The sequence below is a fragment of the Galeopterus variegatus genome, unplaced genomic scaffold (assembly GCF_000696425.1).
Source record: "Galeopterus variegatus unplaced genomic scaffold, G_variegatus-3.0.2 Scaffold159, whole genome shotgun sequence".
In the NCBI taxonomy this organism is placed as follows: domain Eukaryota; kingdom Metazoa; phylum Chordata; class Mammalia; order Dermoptera; family Cynocephalidae; genus Galeopterus; species Galeopterus variegatus.
Window position 1 is genome coordinate 481,222 of NW_007726270.1, and position 22,555 is coordinate 503,776.

The 22,555-nt window shown below is 36.4% G+C and overlaps 1 protein-coding gene across 5 annotated transcripts in view; it reads left to right on the top strand.

Moving 5' to 3' along the window:
• Positions 1 to 22,555, top strand: part of KIDINS220 (kinase D-interacting substrate, 220kDa) — a 104,500-nt gene that overhangs the window by 43,428 nt on the left and 38,517 nt on the right. For all 5 annotated transcript variants that reach the window (XM_008593527.1, XM_008593512.1, XM_008593537.1 and 2 more), the window contains exons 16-22: positions 688 to 839; positions 1,043 to 1,332; positions 6,948 to 7,088; positions 8,049 to 8,292; positions 8,458 to 8,546; positions 9,987 to 10,131; positions 14,832 to 14,994. In XM_008593527.1, coding sequence (XP_008591749.1) covers positions 688 to 839; positions 1,043 to 1,332; positions 6,948 to 7,088; positions 8,049 to 8,292; positions 8,458 to 8,546; positions 9,987 to 10,131; positions 14,832 to 14,994 — 1,224 coding nt within the window. The remainder of the gene's footprint in view (positions 1 to 687; positions 840 to 1,042; positions 1,333 to 6,947; positions 7,089 to 8,048; positions 8,293 to 8,457; positions 8,547 to 9,986; positions 10,132 to 14,831; positions 14,995 to 22,555) is intronic.

A 22,555-nucleotide genomic window follows, 5' to 3' on the forward strand; every position in this document is an offset into this window, starting at 1 on the left:
AAAAATTTTTTTTTTTTTTTTTTTTTTTTTTGTCTTTTGTCTTTTTTCCGTGTCCGGCAACGGATCGCAACCCTCAGTGTTGCCCCCGTACCGGACCGGGGACCGGCAACGGGATCGCAAGCCTCGGCGCTGCTCCCGCGCCTCGCTCAGCCAGTGAGCGGGAGCCGGTCTGTATGTGGGATCCGAACCCTCGGACGGGAGCGCCGCCGCTCGGACGGGAGCGCCGCCGCGCTTCCCAAGCGGCGCACTATCCAGTGCGCCACCGGGCCGGCCCTAGGCTTAAAATTCTTAATGATTATAATTAATATTTTCTCAAGGTTCTAGTCTCTTCAGTTGGTGTTAGAAAATTTTCTCTGTGCATTCTTTGTGGGATCCTGACGTGGGTCTGCTCTTCAGTCACTGTGTCATGGGCTCTGTGGAGTGTTTGATGTTCCTTGTCTAGGCTCTGTCATCACTCCCCCACCCTAGTCAGAAGTACTTCATGTAACTTCGCTACATGTAACTTTTGTTAAGGTTTGTAAGGTGTTCGAAGGAGAAGACGCCTAGTTACAAATTCTTTTCCCTCCTTAGAATTTTAAAAACAGTATTTTGAAATAGCCATAAAGAAAATATAGGGTGAATGATACGGAGATGACATATGTTGAAGTTATTTGCTACTTATGTTTTATTTGGTCTTTTCCCGTGAAGGTTTTTGTTTACAGATTACAACAGGCTGTCCAGTGTAGGTGGAGAAACTTCGCTGGCTGAAATGATCGCAACCCTCTCGGATGCTTGTGAGAGAGAGTTTGGCTTTTTAGCAACCAGGCTTTTTCGCGTATTTAAGACAGAAGATACCCAGGGTAGGAACGATTTCCTTCCTCCTCCTTCTTTGTGTGTATGTAATGTGTAGGGTTGTCTGGGGGATGAATGTTTAGTTTAGTTTAGTTTCATGGAAACGTGACCTGAACGTCAGACTCATCAGATGCTATGAGTATAATGATTAAGATTTTCTAGATACTTGATGATATGTTAATAATTGCTAAAACCATTTGTTGTATTACAGGTAAAAAGAAATGGAAAAAAACATGTTGTCTCCCATCTTTTGTGATCTTCCTTTTTATCATTGGCTGCATTATTGCTGGAATTACTCTTCTGGCTATATTCAGAGTTGACACAAAACATCTGACAGTGAATGCTGTCCTCATATCAATTGCGTCTGTAGTGGGGTTGGCCTTTGTGTTGAACTGTCGTACGTGGTGGCAAGTGCTGGACTCTCTCCTGAATTCTCAAAGAAAACGCCTCCATAATGCTGCCTCCAAACTGCACAAATTGAAAAGTGAAGGATTCATGAAAGTAAGCACTCATTGGTTATTAGAAAAGATTGTAATGTGAATATGCTACTATGATCATGTTCATTTGGGCTTCAGGTAGTATACTCTCTAAATGTTAAAAGTGCTGCTTTTAGTTTAGTTTGTTCATTCATTCATACATTCAAAACTTTTTTTGAAAACAGTTTTAGGTTCACAGCAAAATTGAGAACAGAAATTTGAGGACAGAGATTTCCCATGTAGCCCCTGTCTCCACGCATGCACAGCCTCCCCTGTGATCAATATCACCCACCAGAGTGGTACATTTGTTACATTTGATGAACCTACACTGATGCATCATAATCACCCAACTTCCATAGTTTATATTAAGGTTCACTCTCGGTGTGGCACGTTCTCTGGGATTGGACAAATGTATAATGACATGTATCCACATTATAGTATTATGCAGAGTATTTTCACTCACCTAAATATCCTATGTCCTGTGTCTATTCATACTTCCCTCTCCACTAACCCCTGGCAACCACTGGTCTTTTTTTTATCTCTGTAGTTTTGCCTTTTCCAGAATATCGTGTAGTTGGAATCAGATAGTGTGTAGTCTTTTCAGATTGGCCTCTTTCACTTAGTAGCTTGCATTTAAGTTTCCTCCATGTCTTTTCGTGGCTTGATATTTCATTTCTTTTTAGTGCCGGATAATATTCCATTGTCTGGATGTACCACACATCATTAATTCATTCACATGCTGAAGAACATCGTTGTTGCTTCCAGATTCTGGCAATTATTAGTAAAGCTGCTGTAAACATCTGTGGGTTTTTGTGTAAACATTTTGGGTAAATACCGAGGAGTGTGATTGCTGGATCATGTGGTAAAAGTATGTTTTGTTACAAACTACCAAACTGTCTTCCAAAGTGGCTTTACCAGTTTGCATTCCCACCAGCAATGAATGAAGGTTCCTGTTGCTCCACCTCCGCTCCAGCAGAGAGGTGTTATTGGTGTTCTGGATTTTGGCCATTCTGATAGGTGTGTACTGGTATCTCCCTGTTAGAATTTGCATTTCCCTGATGACATATGATGTAGAGTATCTTTTCATATGCTTATTTTTCATCTGTATATCTTCTTTGCTGAATTGACTGTAAGGTCTTTGGCTCTTTTTTTAATCAGGTTGTTTGTATTCTTATTGTTGAGTTTTAAGAGTTCTATCAATATTTGGATAACAGTCCTTTACCAGATATTTCTCTTGCAAATATTTTTTCCCATTCTGTGGTTGTCTTTTCACTCTCTTGACAGTGTCTTTTGCAGAACAGAAATTTTTAATTTTTTTTTTTTTTTTTGTCTTTTTCCGTGTCCGGCAACGGATCGCAACCCTCAGTGTCGCCCCCGTACCGGACTGGGACCGGCAACGGGATCGCAACCCTCGGTGTCGCTCCTGCGCCTCGCTCAGCCAGTGAGCGGGAACCGGTCTGCTTGTGGGATCCGAACCCTCGGCGGGAGCACCACCGCGCTTCCCAAGCGGTGCACTATAGCAGTGCGCCACCGGGCCGGCCCAGAAATTTTTAATTTTAATGAAGTCCAGCTTATCAGTTATTTCTTTCATGGATCATGCCTTTGGTGTTGTATCTAAAAAGTCAGTACCAAACCCCAGGTCATCTAGATTGTTTCTTCTGTTATCTTCAAGAACTTTTATACTTTTGCATTTTACGTTTAGGTCCGTTTTGAATAAATTTTTGTGCAGGGTGTAATGTCTGTATCAATTTTTTTGTTGTTGTTGCAGTTGGATGTCCAGTTGTTCCAGCATCATTTGTTGAAAAGACTATTTTCTCCACTGCATTGCCTTTGCTTCTTTGTCATAGATCAATTGATTGTAGTTATGTGGATCTTTTTCTGAGCTCCCTGTTCTGTTTCATTGATCTATTTGTCTGTTCTTTTGCCAATACGACACTGTCTTGATTACTTTAGCTTTATGGTAAGTCTTGATGTCAGGTAGTGTCAGTTCTCCAACTTTGTTCTTCAGTATTGTGTTGGCTGTTCTGGGTCTTTTGCTTTTCATATTAACCTTTGTCGCTGTCTACAAAATAACTTGGTGGGATTTTGATTGGGATTACATTGAATCTATAGATCAAGTTGGGAAGAACTCATGTCTTGATAATATTGAGTCTTCCTATTTATGAGCATGTAATATCTCCCCATTTATTTAGTTCTTCTTTGGTTTTTTCAAAAGAGTTTTGGAGATTTCCTCATATAAATCTTATACATGTTTTGTTACGTTTATACCTAAGTATTTCTTTTGTGGGGGGGTTGGTAACGTAATGGTATTGTATTTCCAGTTTGAAATTCCACTTGTTCATTGCTGGCATATAGAAAAGTGATTGACTTTTGTAGATTAACCTTGTAGCCTGTAACCTTGCTATAATTGCTTATTAATTCCTTGAGTTTTTATGTTGATTCTTTCAGATTTTCTACATAGACAATCATGTCATCTGTGAATTAAGATAGTTTTCTTTCCCAATCTGTATATTTTTTTCCCAATCTGTATATTTTTTATTTCCTTTTCTCGTCTTACTGCAGTAGCTAGACTTCCAGTACTATGTTGAAAAGGAGTGGTAATAAGGGATGTCCTTGTCTTGCTCCATGGCTTTAGTGAGAATGCTTCTAGTTTCTCACCATTAAGTGTGATGTTAGCTGTAGGTTTTTAAAATGGATATTCATTATCAAATTAAGGAAGGTCCTCTCTCTTATGAGTTTACTGAGAGTTTTTATCATGAGTGGGTGTTAGATTTTGTCAAATGCTTTTTCTGCCTCTGTTGATAGGATCCTGTGATTTTTCTTTAGTTTATTGATGTGATGGATTACATGAATAGATATTCAAATGTTGAATCTTGCTTACATACTTGGCGTAAATCCCATTTGGTTGTGGTGTATAATTCTTTTTATACATTGTTGGTTTGGCTTTGCTAATATTTTGTTGAGGATTTTCGCATCTGCGTTCATGAAATATTGGTATGTAGTTTTGTTTTTTGTAATGTCTGTCTGATTTTGGTGTTAGGGTGATGCTGACCTCATAGAATGAGTTAGGAAATATTCCCTTTGCTTCTACCTTCTGAAAGCAATTGTGAAGTATTGGTATAATGTCTTCCTTAAATGTCTAGTAGAATTCACCAGTGAACCCTTCTGGGCCTGGTGCTTTCTATTTTGAAAGTTTAGTAATTATTTATTCAATTTCTTTAATAGATATAGGACTAGTCAGATTGCCTATTTCTTCTCGGGTGAGTTTTGGCCAATTGTGTCTTTCAAGGAGTTTGTTCATTTTATCTAAGTTATCAAATTTGTAGCCATAGTTGTCTATTGTATTCCTTTATTATCTTTTTAATGTCCTTGGGAGTTGGAGTGATGATCTCTCTTTCATTCCTGATATTTTTAATTTATGTTCTTTCTCCTTTTTTCTTAGTCTGGCTAGAGGCTTATTGATTGTATTTATCTTTTGAAAGAACTAGCTTTTGTTTTCACTTATTGTTTCCATTGATTTCCTGTTTTCAACTTAATTGATTTCTGCTCTAATTTTTATTATTTCTTTTCTTCTTACTTTGGGTTTAATTTGCTTTTCTTTTTCCAGTTTCCTAAGGTAGAAACTTAGATTATTTATTTTACATCTTTGTTTTCTAGTTATGCATTTAGTGCTACAAATCTCCTTCTAAGCACTCCTTTTGCTGCATCCTACAAATTCTGATAAGTTGTGTTTTCATTTTTATTTAGTTGAAAATATTTTAAAATTTCTCTTGAATTTTCTTCTTTGGCACATGTATATTATTGAGAACTGTGTTGTTTAATCTCTACATATTTGGGGATTTTCCAGTTATCTTTCTGTTTTTGATTTCTAGTTTAATTCTACTAAGAGAAGACATTGTATAATTTCTTTTTCTAAGAATTTGTTATGGTGTGTGGCTCAGAATGTGATCTGTCTTGTTAATGTTTCATGTGAGTTTGAGAAGAATGTGTATTCTGCTTTTGTTGGGTGAAGTACCTATAGATGCCAGTTATATCCAATTGATTTATAGTGTTGTTGAGTTCAGCTATGTCCTTACTGATTTTCTTTCTGCTGAATCTGTTTCTAATAGAGGGTTGTTGAAGTCTGGATTCACTGGATTCATTATTTCTTCTTGCAGTTCTATCAACTTTTGCCTCATGTATTTTGATGCTCTGTTCTTAGGTGCTTACACATTAAGAATTGTTGTCTTCTTGGAGAATTGACCCCTTATTAATATGTAATGCCCTTCTTTAATCCTTTAACTTTCCTTGCTTTGAAGTCTACTCTGTCTGAAATTAATATAGCCCCTCCCATTCTCTTTTGATTGGTGTTAGCATGGCATATCTTTCTCCATTCATTTACTTTTAATATGTATGTGTCTTTATATTTCAAGTGGGTTTCTTGTAGATAACATGTTTTTGGTTTTGTTTTTTGATCCACTTTGACAATCTTTGTCTTTTAATTGGTGTCTTTAAACCATTGACATTCAGAGTGGTTATTGATATTAGATGTGTTAGTATCTACTGTATTTGTTACTGTTTTCTATTTGTTGCCTTTGTTCTTCATTCCTATTTTTGTCTTCCACTCTTTTTCTGCCTTTTTTGGTTTTAATTAAGCATTTGATATGATTTCATGTTCTCATCTTTGGTAGCATATCAGTTATATTTCTTTTTAAAATTTTTTTTTAGTGGTTGCCCTAAAGTTTGCAGTATGCATTTACAACTAACCCAGGCCCACTTTCAAATAATACTGTACCACTTCATAGGTAGTGTCAGTATCTGATAATAGCATACTAATCCTAATTCCTCCCTCCCATTCCCTGTGTCATTGCTTTCATTAATTTCACATATATATATAAGCAGACATAATCAATATGTACATGGTATGTACATAAGCATACATAATTGAGTAGTGGCGGCTTCAGGGTACTTATATGTGGAACCAGAATCCAGAAACCTTTGCATTTTATTTTTAGTTTTATCCCAGTGAAAATACATATTTGGAGTGAAAAAAGTTGTAAACAATAGCATGATTTTATAAAATAGACTTTTATAAGATATTCAAAAGAGTTAGCAGATTATTCCACAGGTGGTAATTATTAACTAACATTATAGATTCCTCTAGAGCCCAGTAAAGTAAGCAGATCTGTTTTAAAAAATAGCAAATTGAACCACCAAAGCATATAAAATAGAGCATACTTTTCAAATTAGATGGGCCTTTATGGAATTCTGCAGCCCCTTCCTTTGCTCAAGGTCCGATACCATCAGGGAGCCAACAATAGTGTGGTGCTTCTGACATTTGGATTTGCACTCACATTTGAGTCTTTTGACATTAACAGCCTGTGATCTTGGCAAGTAAGTCACTCAACCCAGTTTGTCCTTTTTGAAATGGATATGACAGTGGCTACCTCATAGTGTCATTCTGAGGGTGAAGTGCTCTAACTTATGTGTAGTCACTTTGTAAATTATGACACACTTGTTGCAGTTTTAAGTGGAACCACAACGAGCAGCAAGGACTTTGGATTTCTTTTCTTTCTATTAGCTGACTTTCTATCATACTTTTAAAGAAATGTGCTTAACTTTCTCATATCTTCAGTGCTTTCCATACTTTCCTTTGTGCAGGTTCTTAAGTGTGAAGTGGAGTTGATGGCCAGGATGGCAAAAACCATTGACAGCTTCACTCAGAATCAGACAAGACTTGTGGTTATCATTGATGGATTAGATGCCTGTGAGCAGGACAAAGTCCTTCAGATGCTGGACACTGTATGTTTGAACAGTCTTAAAACTCACCATTGCTACATTGTGGCAACTAAGAGGATGCATGACTTTATGAAATACCTCAAATGGAATGGAAACTACTTTTTTTTTTGTCTTTTTCCGTGTCCGGCAACGGATCGCAACCCTCAGTGTTGCCCCCGTACCGGACCGGGACCGGCAACGGGACCGCAACCCTCGGTGTTGCTCCCACGCCTTGCTCAGCCAGTGAGCGGGAATCGGTCTGCATGTGGGATCCGAACCCTCGGGCGGGAGCGCCGCCGCGCTTCCCAAGTGGCGCACTATCCAGTGTGCCACCGGGCCGGCCCGGAAACTACTTTTTATTTGAGTAGTACTTGTTTTGTGATTTTTTTTTTTTGTAAAAACAACCATTCTTTATGCAGAAACATAGCAAGAGTAAATGTTTCATCACAAAGAGACTTAAATAATTTTAGCTTAATGGCAGTGTGAGAAAAAAATAAATAGAGCGTTGCCTAAATCCATAGTGCAGATAGTTTGTCTTTGCAACTAGTTATGGTTAGAGTCTTAAATAACATAGGGAATCCACAGAATGTGCAGTTTTTTGTTAAGTAGGGTACATCAGTGGCTGGCTGTAAGATGTGTTATAAGCAACAGTAGTTTAACTGTGGCCAGAGACCAGTGTGCCCAGTACCTCATGTATATTCATGCATATTTTTCATGTGCACTGATCTTACTTCTTATGTAGACTGTGTCTTGAAGTAGGACAGTATTAATTGTTTTCTTTGAAGGCTTTATCACTGTCAGATGGCAACAAACCCAGACTGAGCTGTCAATCAAATTTGTTTTCATATACAATAAATTTTGACAAAAAAGAAATATTATTTTAAAAATACAGTCACCAAAAGAAAGCACATATTTTGAAGAGATGTCTTATTATTTTGGATAATTTAAAATTCATGTGACAACTGTACATTTCTTCTACCACAGGTCCGAGTTCTGTTTTCAAAAGGCCCATTCATTGCCATTTTTGCAAGTGACCCACATATTATCATAAAGGCAATTAACCAGAACCTCAATAGCGTGCTTCGTGATTCAAATATAAATGGACATGACTACATGCGCAATATAGTTCATTTGCCTGTTTTTCTTAATAGTCGTGGACTAAGCAATGCGAGAAAATATCTTGTAACTTCAACCACAAATGGGGACGTGCCATGCTCGGACACTGCAGGTAAAGATCAATCTTCCAAAGTACTTTGGGTTTGAAGTAGTTTTGTAGTTTATATGGTGACTCTCTTTTTACCTTGAAAAATATTGTTGTTATTTCACATCTCTTTAAGTATCATGTACAGTAGAATTTTAGTGCAAATGGTGTTCTCTTGATTAATTCCTTAAGGGATACAGGAAGATGCTGACAGAAGAGTTTCACAAAACAGCCTTGGGGAGATGACAAAACTCGGTAGCAAGACAGCTCTCAATAGAAGGGTAGGATGCCATTTATTTTGAGCTAAATGTTTGTATTGTTATTATTCAAATAAAATTCAGGTGATGCCACTTAAATAATCTTTTATAAATATTGCATTAAGCTGTTCAAGTAAATCTTATTGAATTTCCTTTCAGCTTTAGGTATTTCAGGGAATGTCTGCACCCAGAGCCCTAACAGCTGTACATTGTGTAGGAAGGAGTCTCTGTCCTCTTCCAGCCTGTTTTCAGCCCACGTGCTGCCCCAGACCCCATACCAAATGAATCGAAATTTCTGAGAGTGAGGTTTTAAAGCTCGCCAAATGATTTCATGCGGGGTTGGGAACCACCATGTTCATTCCTGCTCAGGTTGGGATGATGCCTGTTGCCCCCGCAGCATAGGGGAGAAAGAGGTTTGCAGCATGAGAAGACTCCTGGCTTTATGTTCTATTGCCTTCTTCCTTCCCTAATGTTTGTGGGATGTGTACTCTTTTCTGTACCCATGTAGTGATTTTGTGCCCTTCCCAGCCACCTCTCCTCCAACACTTCAGATGTCCCTGTCCTCCCGCATCTTGTTTGTATGTAGCAAGGGCGTGTTCTGTGTATATGTCCATATACAGAAGACAGGAAGATGTCCACTTGCAGGGATGTTGTGGTGTAGTGCCAGTTAGGAACAGCTGAGTTGGGCAGCATTGGCATTATTTTTTTCTGGATTACTACCATTAAATTTGGACATTTTAGTTTTTCAAAAATGTCTTCAGTGACATTTTGACATTTTGATTTTATGCCTCTATGCTTTACAGGTATGGATGCAAAAGTAATATGATGAATGACGATTGATAGCACTATATTCAGAGGAGGGTGTGACTGACCGTTTTGAATTTCTCCTCTGGGAGTCTGGCTTCTTGGGCACCCTATGCTTGTATCTGCCGTTCACTCTCTGGCGTCAGGGCCTGAGAGGAGAACACAGCTTGGTTGTGCCCCCCCCCCCAGTAGAGTGCCTCCAATTCTTATGGAAATGTGAGGATAGTTAGAGCTGTGCCTTTGACATAACTGTCACACTCTTTAAACTAAAAATCAAAATGTTGAATCCTTGAAACCAGACAAGGGCTTATTTGCTTTATTTCAGGGTTCCTATAAATACTGAGCTCCCACAGGGTTTGAATATAATTCTCTTACACAGTTCTGCTTACTTATGATCTTTAAAGGCATAGAGCTTTCTCTAATGCTACAACTATAAATCAAAATGCAGCTGCAGCTACACCAGAGCCCTTGCTGCTAATTAGCCCCTCATAACTGCTCTGTGAAGATTCTGCCTCTGGGATATAGTAATGGTTTTATTACTATGTAATATTCCTCTTTGATTGAAGTCTTGGACTTTTTGTTGTTGTTGTAAACATCTATTAACTTCTCAGAAAGCCTTACGCTCTTGGACACATTCTCACTGGTGGTGCGCTGTTTCAGGACACCTACCGAAGAAGGCAGATGCAGCGGACCGTCACTCGGCAGATGTCCTTTGATCTGACAAAACTGCTTGTTACCGAGGACTGGTTCAGTGACATCAGTCCTCAGACCATGAGAAGATTACTTAATATTGTTTCTGTGACAGGTGAGTTTTGGTTTTTATTGTCTGTGGTAGCTTTAATATTAACAAAGCAATTTAATTTCAGAAACAAAGGGATTTATTGTGTTTATGTGTTTATGTTGCTGAATAGTAGCTTTATAGTAAGTGTATCTAATGAAGTCAGTATTAGTTTTGACAATGGAAATCAACCAATCAGCTGTACAGTTATTTTAAAACTTGTAAATTTAAAAAATCTTTTGCTTTATCTCATATCTAATTTTTCTGTTTGTATGAAGATAATTTTATTCTAATTTGTATCACTGAGTATGATTAACTTATAACTTAATATGTTGAATTTCAGATTTTATATGCTGCTATTCTGTTTTAGTATTCATGTGATATTTTGAATAAAAAATATTGGCAATAAAATTGAGGATTATTGTCCTATGTCTGAATTCCTTGCATGGAATTTTCTCTACCTTTTAATTCTTCCTTACTAATAAGCCTGAGGGCAGTCATATAAATACTTGTAATTTAAGTTTGTGAAATAGATATCTCTTTCTTTGCATGGTTATTGATTGGCACTTTGTAATATATACTAGTGTTAACTCTGTTATGATAGTTATACTGGAATTTTATTTTATATTAATGTTGGATTTATGCTGTGAATTGTATTGCAAGTGAGGTCGTATCTAATATATTTACAATATTTTTGGTATTTAAATCCCTTTAAATGAGGTCTCAAGCCTCACTATACTTACGTGTAACAATGAAAATGTTTTTAGTATATTATCTACATTTATGTACTCATTTAGCAAATGTATGTTGAGTGTCTCTCCCTTATGCCGGGTACTGGTCTTGGGCATTGCAGAGATAAGCAAGAAGCAAGGTAAAGTTCCTGCCTTAATTGGGAAGACCGGAAGATGTAATTTCATGCAGTGATGAGTGCCATGGAACAAGACCATGAGAAGGAGAGAGCACTCTCTCCTGACTCAGAAAGTACTCTGGCAACCCAAACAGATTTTTTCTCCCTTCCCAAGAAAAACCTCTTGACTCTACTCTGTCTCTAGCTACTGCCCCATTTCTCAGCAAAACTCCTTGGAAGAGCTGTCCCTATGTCTCAGTCTTCTCCCTTGATTCCCTCTGACCTATTCCAGTAATCTCTTGCTCTCAGTACTTTGGCAGAATTGCATTTGCAAGGTCACCAGTGGCTTCCATGTTATAAAATCCAGTTGCCAAGCCAATTCTCATCCCATTTGAGCCCATTAGCAGCGTTTTACAATGTGTTGATCACTCCTTGAAACATTTTCTTCCTTTGGCTTCCAGAATGACACACACACTGGAGTTTCCTCCTGCCACACTGGTGCTTATTCTTCTATCCTCTTACCATTTAGCGTTGGAATGCCCTTGGTCCCAGTTCTTGGAGCTCTTCTTTCTCTTCTTTTCTGTGTAGATCAGCTCCCTTGGTGAGACCATTTATTCTCAAAGGTTTAAATAGTGTCTATATGCCAAAGACTCTCAAATATGAATCTTTAGCCCTGTATTCCACTCGTCTATTTGACATCTAATGTTGCCTAATATATGAACTTTTGATTCTCTGCCCCATACTTAATCCACCCATAATCTTCCCCATCTATTAATTCAACTCTTTTTGGAGTTCCTTGAGCAAAAGAATCTTGATATTTGTCTTTCATTTACCACCTTCAGTCTGTTAGTAAATTTTTTAGCTCTATCTTCAGGCTATATCCAGAATCTGACCACTTCTCATAGTTTCCAGCATAATACTCTTATCCAGCACATCATTATGTTTCACCTATATTAATTATTGCAGTAGTCTTCTAACTGGTCTCCCTTCTCCTATCCTTTTCTCTCTATGGTTTCCTCCTCTCCGTATGGCAACCACAACAATCCTTTTAAAATAGAAGCTAATGTTATTTCTCTGTTCAAAACTCTGTAATGTGTCCTCATTTTACTGAACATAAAAATCTAAGTCCTCATAGTTTCTTATAAGGCCTGTTATGATCTTAGTTTCATTGCTTAAAAATGAAAGTGTTATGTCGAAAAGTAACTTACTGATTTAAACTTTTGTGTTTCAGTGAAATTTTGGTAGTTTTCATGATAAGTTTTTGATTGGGTAACAGCTGGAAATTTATAGGGAAATGTATTTCATTGGAAAGGATAGAATTTGAAGGCAAAATACATGGAGTTGAGCCCTGACCATGTTACTTAACCTCCTGAAGCCACCATTCCCTTATGTGCAAAAATATGTGTTACCTGTTGAACACTGTGCAAGTAGTTGCTGCTATTAGGAAAGTCATACAATAGATGGGCTAATATCAGAAAAGAATTTGGGATTTTAGTAGATAAATATTAGTAAGTATTTGGTTGAGTGGTTTCCTACTTAAAAATTGTGCTTTATTCTATCAAATGTGCTTCAAGTTTGTTTTATTGAATTTTTTTGGAGGAGAAAATTAAAAAATAATCACAGGCACATGCATTGTACAGAATTTTTCTCTTGCTATTGCTTTATTTCTTAACTAATTACAGGCTAGATATGTTCTTAAGATAGAAAACTTACTTTTATTTGCTTATACTTTAAAATGTTTCCAGGTCTCTACACCTACCAGTTCCTCATGACCTTTCACTTGCTGTTGCCTTTTTTTGAATGTCCTGACACCCTTCACTTCTCTTGGCTCAGCCCTTCCTTACCAGAGTGTTTGCATCCATCAGAGTCTATTTCTGGTAGTTACATTTTTAAGGAAACCTTCCCTTAACTGCTGCTCCTGGATTTGGTGCTCATTTTCTGTTTTCACGTGGCAGTATGTTTGTATCTCCATCATGGCCCTTATCTCATAGTTTTGTTGTCTTTTTATTTATCCATCTGTCCCAATACACTCTCGAGTCCTTTTAGGATGGGGACCAAGTCTTCCATCTATGTCATTAGTAACTAACATACTGAATGAATGAATTTTAAAAACTCAAAAAAGCAGCTGAAGTTAGAGTTGAGGTGTTCACTGCCTTCCCCCGAGTTATTATTTTGAAGATCAAATCCAATCATTATGGGATGAGTATTTGTATTTTCTTATATATATTGTTGTAGCCTAGGTTTCCAATTCAGTTCTAAAAGTTTTTTCATGAGTTTTTTCAGTTTAAAAGTTCTAGAAGAAGTATATTGTCAGTGTTGCAAGCATTTTTTTTTTGTCTTTTGTCTTTTTTCCGTGTCCAGCAACAGATTGCAACCCTCAGTGTTGCCCCCGTACCGGACCGGGGACTGGCAACGGGATCGCAACCCTCGGTGTTGCTCCCGTGCCTCGCTCAGCCAGTGAGCGGGAACTGGTCTGTATGTGGGATCCGAACCCTCGGGCAGGAGCGCCGCCGCGCTTCCCAAGCGGCGCACTATCCAGTGCGCCACCGGGCCGGCCCCAGTTGCAAGCATATTTTAAGGCTTTGCTTTTTATTGCCTGTTTTTTAAACATTTAGTTCTATGTTAACCTATTTATACCCTACTGAGAATAGATTTCCTCCTCTGGTCACAATTTGTGATTAATTCATTTCATACTTTTTTATTTGATTTATTTGTCTCCTCCCCTGAATATAAGCTTTATGAAGGCTGGGACCATATCTAATTTGTTAAGCAGTTTATCTCCAGCATTAGGGTATCATTGATTGTGATAATCCTATGAGTTTTCATAGCTGTCAAGTGCTTGTGACAATTTCTCACTTGGATGGAAGGTGAAGATCCTGTCACTGATCTAGCAGAACAGATCTCACCTTTCAGGAAAAAGAACCCATTGATGAAAATGTAGGTTGCATGTATAGCTGAGGGAATGAGGGTCTGGATATATGGGAAGAATTGGATAGGGGAGTTATTTATCTATATTAGTAGCAGGGAAAAGAATAATTTATATTCGAACCAGAACAAATAGATATCTTAGTCTAGATATAAACTAAACAGATAATGATGAAGTAAAACTGACAATTAAAAAGTTAAAAAGCAACTTATATCAGTATTTCAGAATCCCTCCCAAATAAAGTTGAGACTAATAATGCAGTGATACAAATCATTCGTTCCGAAAGTTCGAGTATTGCAACTGTCCAGATGGGCATGCCCAGTGGGAGAACACTGAATTATAGTCCTCAGAAAACCCCAGCAATAGATAAGGTTGTTTCTTTTCAATACAGTATGTAAATAACAAATTTTAGAAACATTATAACTCAGTTGGTAGGTTACTTTATAGGCTGCCCTAGTACATAAAAATGAAAGTGTATGGGATTGCACACTGACCCATAATAAAGCAAGAATGGACTAGCATGTTTGGATATGTTTAAGGTCCATTGATAGGATCCTAGCAGATGGTACTTTAGAGGATTGGGCCCTTCATGGGTAAACTGTTCTACTTTATGATTTCAAGCAGTGTTGAGACTGTATGATAACACAGTTTTGAGAGATTTTTGCCTGCGTGTATGTGGTCAAAGAAGTGTATCTCTTCTTTGTATCAGTGGCATATCAGACCAAAATAATTACTTTAGAATGAAACAGAACTGTGTTTAAGCCCTAGAGGCTTTACGTAAGTACAGCTCTTTGGATTTTAGAATCCATGTAAATACTAGATTTGAATTTGTAGTATAAACTAAATGACAAATTTAGAAATTTAAAGTTAAATTATTTGTGAATATACAGAATGTCTTGTTCTACATAATATAACATACCTATTAATTTAAAAATGTTTTTGTATTCCTTAAAGGGCGATTACTGAGAGCCAATCAGATTACTTTCAACTGGGACAGGCTTGCTAGCTGGATCAACCTTACCGAGCAGTGGCCATACCGGACTTCATGGCTTATATTATATTTGGAAGAGACTGAAGGTATTCCAGATCAAATGACATTAAAAACTATCTATGAAAGGTACTTTGTTTGACTTCTTTATATTTAACTTTATCTTAGGTTGAGTTTTCAAAAAAAAAAAAAAAAAATTAACTCACATGAAACAAAATGAATACGAAAGAATATGTATCAAATGTATACTTATGGATTTAACTAATCATTCTCATTAATCCCATTATAATATTGGAGTTGTATTAGTATATATTCCATCGTGTAAAATTTAGAGCTTCATTTGGACATGTTCTTACTCTTTCAGATATATAAAGTTTTAAGTTACCAGTATCTTGTCAAATTCACGAATAAGGCTGTAATCCTTTTTGTTTACCAAAAGACTTTAATAACTTCAGAGGTTTCAACTGCTATTCTAAATAAACTTTCTCTTAGAAAGAAGGTAATAGAAGAGAACTGTACGAACAATTTTATAAAATTGGGTATAATTGAAACTACCATAAAATACAAATGAAATATTAACTCTAACAAAGCTTTTAGTATATAGTTCATATATTACTACTTTTAAGATTTCAAATAATTTTTCTTTCCTTAGAGTACTGTCACTATATGGTTTTCCTAACTTTCTAATTCCTATTTTATATATATATTTTTTGTTTAATGTTTTTAAGGTAAATAACTGTTTTTGCAATTGTAGAGGATTGTTGCAGTATTAGTCTACAGATTTGAGCCCTTCTAGGTTTTGCTGTTTCACTCATGCTAACTTAAATCAATGGTGGTATAAATCATGTGCACTGTGTCAAGTAGGTATCCCAGTATATGCAGTGATACATATTTACTGTTAAGCCTGTGGAGAAGTAGTACTGCATTGCAAATGGTCCTTGATAGTTTAGAAATCATCTTATTGTGAGACCATGATGGTGTTGCTGTTGGCTGTATAGTAACATATTAAATTTTATTTCCTGAATAACACAGGTGCCGTATGGTTATAAATGCTTGCTGGATTATCCCATTTATTATTAAAGTTAAAACTTGTAAAAAGTTTTAACTGCTTAATAATAATTCATACCAAATAATGGGATATTTTTCACATAGTATATTTATACATAAAGCCCTGTTTAAAATAATAGGTAGTCTTTTGACTCACATTTATCCTTGAGAAACTGGTAGTATTACTATTTGTGTGTAAATAAAAATATGTCAGAGAAAAGGATAAGCCTTCATTTAGGAACTATGAACTGGATTTGAAATTAGAAAAAACTTTGATAGTGGAGAGATGGCTTAAGAAACAGTAGTGGAAGTAATTTGAGGCTGCTTTAACTTCCTAGACTCTGTCTGAATTGGTATTGTTCCTAGAGTAATATATTACTCTAGGAATATATTTCTAAGTTCCAAGAAATTTGAAAAGTTGGGAACAGGAGAGCTAGTTGTCTCACAGGGGTCCTTGTTTAAGGACAGGTTGCTTAGCATTCCTGACCTTTCTTCTTTAACACTAGATACTCTGCGAGGTGCTTTATGTATTGTTGAATCTTTGCAAAGCTCAGAGAGGTGTTTGGAGTGATTCCGTATTATTAATCAGGAAGATTGAGGTTCAGAAAGTTTAACTAACTTTCCAAAGTCACTTGGCTCCTAAGTGGCAGAGCTGATATTTCAGTCCAGGTCTCTCAGACTCCATGTACTTCTTATGTGTCTGTCACTGTTGTAAATGCTTCACATTTTAACTTTTATTCTCACAATTCTGAGGTAGGTACTAGTATTGTTTGCATTTTGTACATGAGAAAACTGAATCCCAGAGGAGGTAAGTCGCTTGCTGAAAGCTGCACCTCCAGTAAGTGGTAGAGTTGGGATTTGAATCAAGGCACTCTGGCCCCAGTGTCCATGCTCTTAAATTGCTGAATTGCCTTTCATAACATTGTCATAGTATTGAAACCTCTTTAAGCTATAGCAGTGGCAGAAATATTTCAGAAACTGAAATTTTTTGAAAGTAAGGATCTAGTTTTGACATTTTTGTGTTCTGTATTTCTTTCTAGAATATTACAAGTTAGTGTATTTAATCTTTAAGAGATTTAATGTAAATTATTTCTTATAACTCCAATAACAACTAATCTGTGAAGCAAATATTGCTGTAATACATTATTTCTTTTGCAACTTTTCTTTATCTTCATAGAAACATTAGTTTTTCCTATTTAAAATAAACTATTATCACCTTTTTCAGTTGTCCTTCTGTATTAGTCCATTTCTGTTGCTTATAACGGAATACCTGAAACTGGGTAATTTATAAAGAAATTAAATTTCTTACAGTTTTGGAGGCTGGAAAGTCCATGGTCCTGGGGGCACATCTGGTGAGGGCCTTCTTCTGGGTGGAAACTCTACAGGGTCCCGTGGTGACCAGGATGTCACATGGCAAGAGAATCACAAGAGCTCTCTCATGTGCTCCTTATAAAGCCACCAGTCCATGGTATCTCATTACTTCATGAGTGGATTAATCCATTCATGAGGGCACCATCCTCACGATCCAATCACCTCTCAAAGGCCCCATCTTTCAAATATCATAATCAAATACCCTCTTACCACTGTTACAGTGAGGATCACATGTCCAACACGTGAACTTTTGGGGGATACATTTGACCAATCATACCTTCTTTTTCTTTTCTTTTTTAAACAAAGTGAATAGTCCAAATCAGTCTTGGTTTTGGTACAGAATAGGACTCAAGTCAGTCTCCTTGCCTTCCTTTAATTGACTATAATTCGTAGATGTATGCTGTATCTCAGGATTCTAGAAACTTTGATCAATATTTTACATTTCAAGGACTATGCCTGGAGCCCCAGGAGCTGGGCCCCTGCGTGTTCTGTGAAGAGGTGGGAAGGTGTGAAAGACAGCCTGTGTGTCCCCAGGAGACAGAAGTAGGAGAGATGTGAAAATAAACAAAAGGTTTTAAAGGCCCTTTAGGAAAGCCATATTCAGTTCATTCTAACAAAAATTTATTAAGCGTCTGCTGTTTGTAGGCCGTGCTCATTGGATGTTGGGGATAGTATCATTTGGATATAACATCTCTTCCTGAAACCTTGACTCTTCTTTTCTCTAAGAAACTAAGATGAGTAGGTGTCAGAGGCCTAATTGCTTCCCTTGATTTTTGTTTATCCACTCTAGTTAATTTTCTTCATTAAAATGTATTTAGTGTGAGTTTTGACTAGGAGTTGAGGCTGTATGGTTGGTCTCTATGCTGTTGTGTCACAGGGGCTGGCTGGGGAGGTGGGTGAATAGAGGGACAAGTACCGAAGCCTCTTATGCCCTTGAGGAACTTACCTAGTTTTTAAATAAATTTCTTTCTCTTTGAAAATACTTTCAAACTTACAAGCAGTTGCGAGAATGAGGATAGCACAAAGAGCACCCGCATACCCTTTACCCAGGTCCATCTGTTGTTAATGTTTTATTTCGTTTGCTTTATTATTTGCGCTCACACTGTGTCCTGTGCACTCGTTCTCTCTCAACATATTTTGTGTATTTTTCTATATCTACATTCATGTCCACACACATAGATGCAAACACGCACATATTTTTCTAAACCATGTGAGGGTGAATTAACATACAGCATATCACTAGCACCTAAATACTTCGGGGTTGAGGAACTTAAATTCTGATTATAGGTAAAACATATGCATTTGAAAGATCTAGAGAAAAGCAAAAATATGATAGCTCAGACAATTAGCCGGTTAGTTTTATCACCATCAGGCTAAAATGACTGTTCCTTGATGATAGAAAATTGCTTGACCTTTTAAAACTTTTGTCTCAATTTCCAGCATTTTGAGCCTCATAGGAAATTTTTGAAGATTTACACTTTTAAGTTAATTAAAATATATCTTACAGACAAAAGAGAATATATAACATATAGTTTAAAAATAATAGTAATTTTCACACCCTGCTTATGAAATAGAACATTTTTGAAAAAAGTATTTTTGAGGGGGGTAAGTACTTTTGATCATATAACAAAAATAAATTGGAGTGAATTTTTGTAGGGGAATATTTTATTTTGTTCAAGTAAATACAGACTATTATATATTGGAGATATAAGGAGGTGGTGTGAACTTTGTTTTGCTGTAAAATCAACCCATTACTTTAGACTTCAGCCCTTGGTAGCCTTGCCATCCACGAGTGGGTTGGATTTAGGGTGATTTGAGATGCCGGCCCCCCTTTTTTTGTTGAAAAATAAGTATGTCTTATATGCCTACAAATACTGACAAAGAATATTTCGTGGCATAGTAAGGAATCTTTGAGAATTCATAAAGAATAGACTTAAAATAATTAAATATAATATAATAAGATGATTTGGAATGAAAACTTTAGGAATACAATTTGATCATCATACTGAAAAACCAGATATTGGAGTGTGTTGGAATAATTTAGATGATTCTCCTTCTAGTTAGCCATCGCTGAGTTCTTTGATGCTATTGCTTGTCATTTGAATAATAAAAAGTTTTATTTACAGCTGACAAAAAGCAGTAGTATATAATTGATATTCATTTATTTTATTAAAGAAATCCGATTTGGTAAAAACAATTACAAAATAGTATTTTTAATGCTAGTAGTAAAATTCATTTTTTTAAATCCATAAAAATCCTCGTTTATTTTTATAGCAATTTGATGACACATCTGCTTGCTTTATTCAGCTGAAGAAGAAAATGTTGGTTCTTGATGTTTGGTAAAATTGCATTGTTAAATTATTTTCTAAATTGGTTCAACTTTTAACAAATGACATTTGATACTAGCACTGGAAAGCAATTTAAGCTAATTAAGTAGATCCCTCTATAAACCATTGGAACATTAAGATGACATACTGTTCATTCAAGATTATTTTAATTGGTACAATTATTGTAATTTTCTTGCAATTATGTGTTGAGCTAAAAGCTTTTGTCTAGATCATTTGACAGTTTTTTTTGTTAACATACATTTAGTAAGAAGAAAGAGGGTAAAATAAAAACTGTAGATAAAGATTTTCTGTCTACTTTTTATTACAGTGTTTTAGGCAGCTATTGAAATATTTTAGTATAAAACTTTACTCTTGGTATTTTAAGCATGTTAAGTAATGACAGAGGTTTTTAAAAGATCAGTTTAAGTAGTTTTCATGAAGATAATGTTTTATATTTCTGTTTTGACACTGCTCAAGCAAATCTTTAACTTGGGATGATATGGTCAGAATAATTTTATGATGAGGATAATGACATATCTTTATTTTGATACTCTATTTTGATCTTAGGGCACTTCAGAATGGTAGTTATTTTCTATTTCATTGAAGTAGCTAGTTGCTAAATAGACACTATGGATGTCTAATTTATGATCTTTGCAGGCCTATCTGATATCTCTAAATTATCTGGAATTTATGTATATTACTTAAGACCTTTTTCATAGTAACACATTGTTTTATGATTTTCCTTCTTGATATTCACCCAAAGTTTTCATGAGCTTCGTTTGATTGCTCCTGGTCCTCTTGCTAACCTCTTTCCTCTTTCCTTCATTTCCTGGGTGATTATCAGCTCTCCCTCTCTCCCTTTCCCCTCATCATTTGGCCTGAATTATGCACAGGCTTGTTTCTTTTGCATGCAGAGTTATGAGTTTGAATGGCACGAAAAATTGAACATTAGTTAGAAGTGTCTCATCTTCTTTGTAGTACAAATATCCTTTGTACTGATAATTTTTCTTTTAATTAGGTTTTGAGATACTAAAAATATTTATTCCAAACATTGTTTCATGCCTGCTCTTTTGGTGTTTTTTTATACATATATAGCTTAGAATCTTAATGAGATTCTGTGTTCTTGATATGATATGACTTCTCTGTAGGTGTAGGTGTTGTCATAATTCAAAATTTATTAAATTACAATCTTGTATATAATTATCGTTTCCATTTTTATATTCACAAAATACACTTGCCCTGAATGCAGAGATTCAGTATTTTATTAATATCTTTATATTTTTAAAGAAATAGCCTGATCCAGTTCTTTGCAAAATCACAAGATAATTCTCCATATAGAAGAAACTCAGCAGTTTTGTATTGAAATAAAGATTATGTAATCTATGATAGAAATCACATTTTGTATGGATAGAACTAAGATTAGTATATTTGCCAAGTTTAATGTAAAGAGTGAGCATGCAAACCATAGGCAGAGATACCTGTAATCAGATATAATGTTGACAATTAAATGTACATTTCTTTTTGCCTGGTTTGTTTTTATTCGTTGTCTTTCTGGAGATTAATTGGAAAATCCAGATTCCTAAAGATAAATAAAGATGAGGGAAAGGATTTTTTAGTTTATTTCAGTGCACCTGCAAATCATGCCTACTTTTGTTTTTTGGAGAAGAAAAACATGTTAAACTAGACATGTTTGTTTTTGGGTTTATGTATTTATATATTTTGCTACTTATTTGTTTTTTTGTTGCTACCAGACTTGTAGCAACATCCAAGGGTGTGAGACAGATTAATGGGAGAAAGACTAAAATTCATTCATTTATTCAGGAAATGGTAATTGAGCATCTATTATGGACCAGGCACTGTTCCAGGAGCTTGGGTATGTCCGTGAACGAAACCGGCAAATGTCCCTGCCCTGAGGAGCCATGCACTCCAGCAGGGAGTGATGGCTAATAAACAGTGCATGTCCTATAGTACAGTGTGCAGGTGAATAGGCCCCATGCAATTAGAGGAGAGTTAGGGGAGGAGGGGTAGTCCAGGTTCCACATTAAATTGGGAGGCAGGATAGTAGACATTGGGAAGGGAGGAGTTGAGCAAAGGCTGGCAGCAGGCGACAGAATTAGCCGAGCTGATATCTAGGAATGTATTTCCAGCAGAGGGAACAGTTGAGACAAAGGTCCTGAGGCTGGAGAGTGCCTGAAGTCGATGCTGGAGGAACAGCAACAGCCAGGAGCTGACATGGACACATGGATGGCTTTCGGAGGGCTGTTGTAAGGACTTCGGCATTTGCTCTGAGTGAAATGGAAGATCCATTGCATTTTTCTTGAAAAAATTGTATCCATTACCTGATGCTCTAGTGCCTATTATCGGTTGTAATAGTGCAACTTGGCCTCAGTTAGGGAACCCTGTTGACCTGAGGGAGCATATTTTGAGAATTTCTTGCTGGGAATGGAATAGAAATAAACCTGGATAGAAAAATTAGGGTAAATGATAAGTGCAGAAAGCAGTTGACTATCTCCCAATGAAGATAAAATAAGTGATAGAAAATGGCACAAAGTGGCACTCCATGACTATGAGAGAGCTGGGCAGTAAATAACATCACCCATAGCTGTGTTGCAGGGTAACAGAAAAAGTTAGTTATTCTAAACATCTGCAAGAATTTATAGGACTAATTTTCCTGTGTGTCTCTCCCGTTGTAAATAGTTTTTTCTTAGGATCAGTTTAGTCTTTATTTTTGAATAAAATGATGTATTTATAGCCTACATTTTAGATCATTTTTAAAATTGCCTTTTTCCCCTATACTTGCCAACTGCATGGTCTGCCCCCCTGGTATTTAAACCCCTAGTTGAGAGTACATGAAAAGTAATTTCTGTAGCACTGAGGACTGCTTGGGAAGATGTCATAGGCAGGAGAGCAACTATGAGTTGCTTTTAGAGTAGTATTGAATTTGA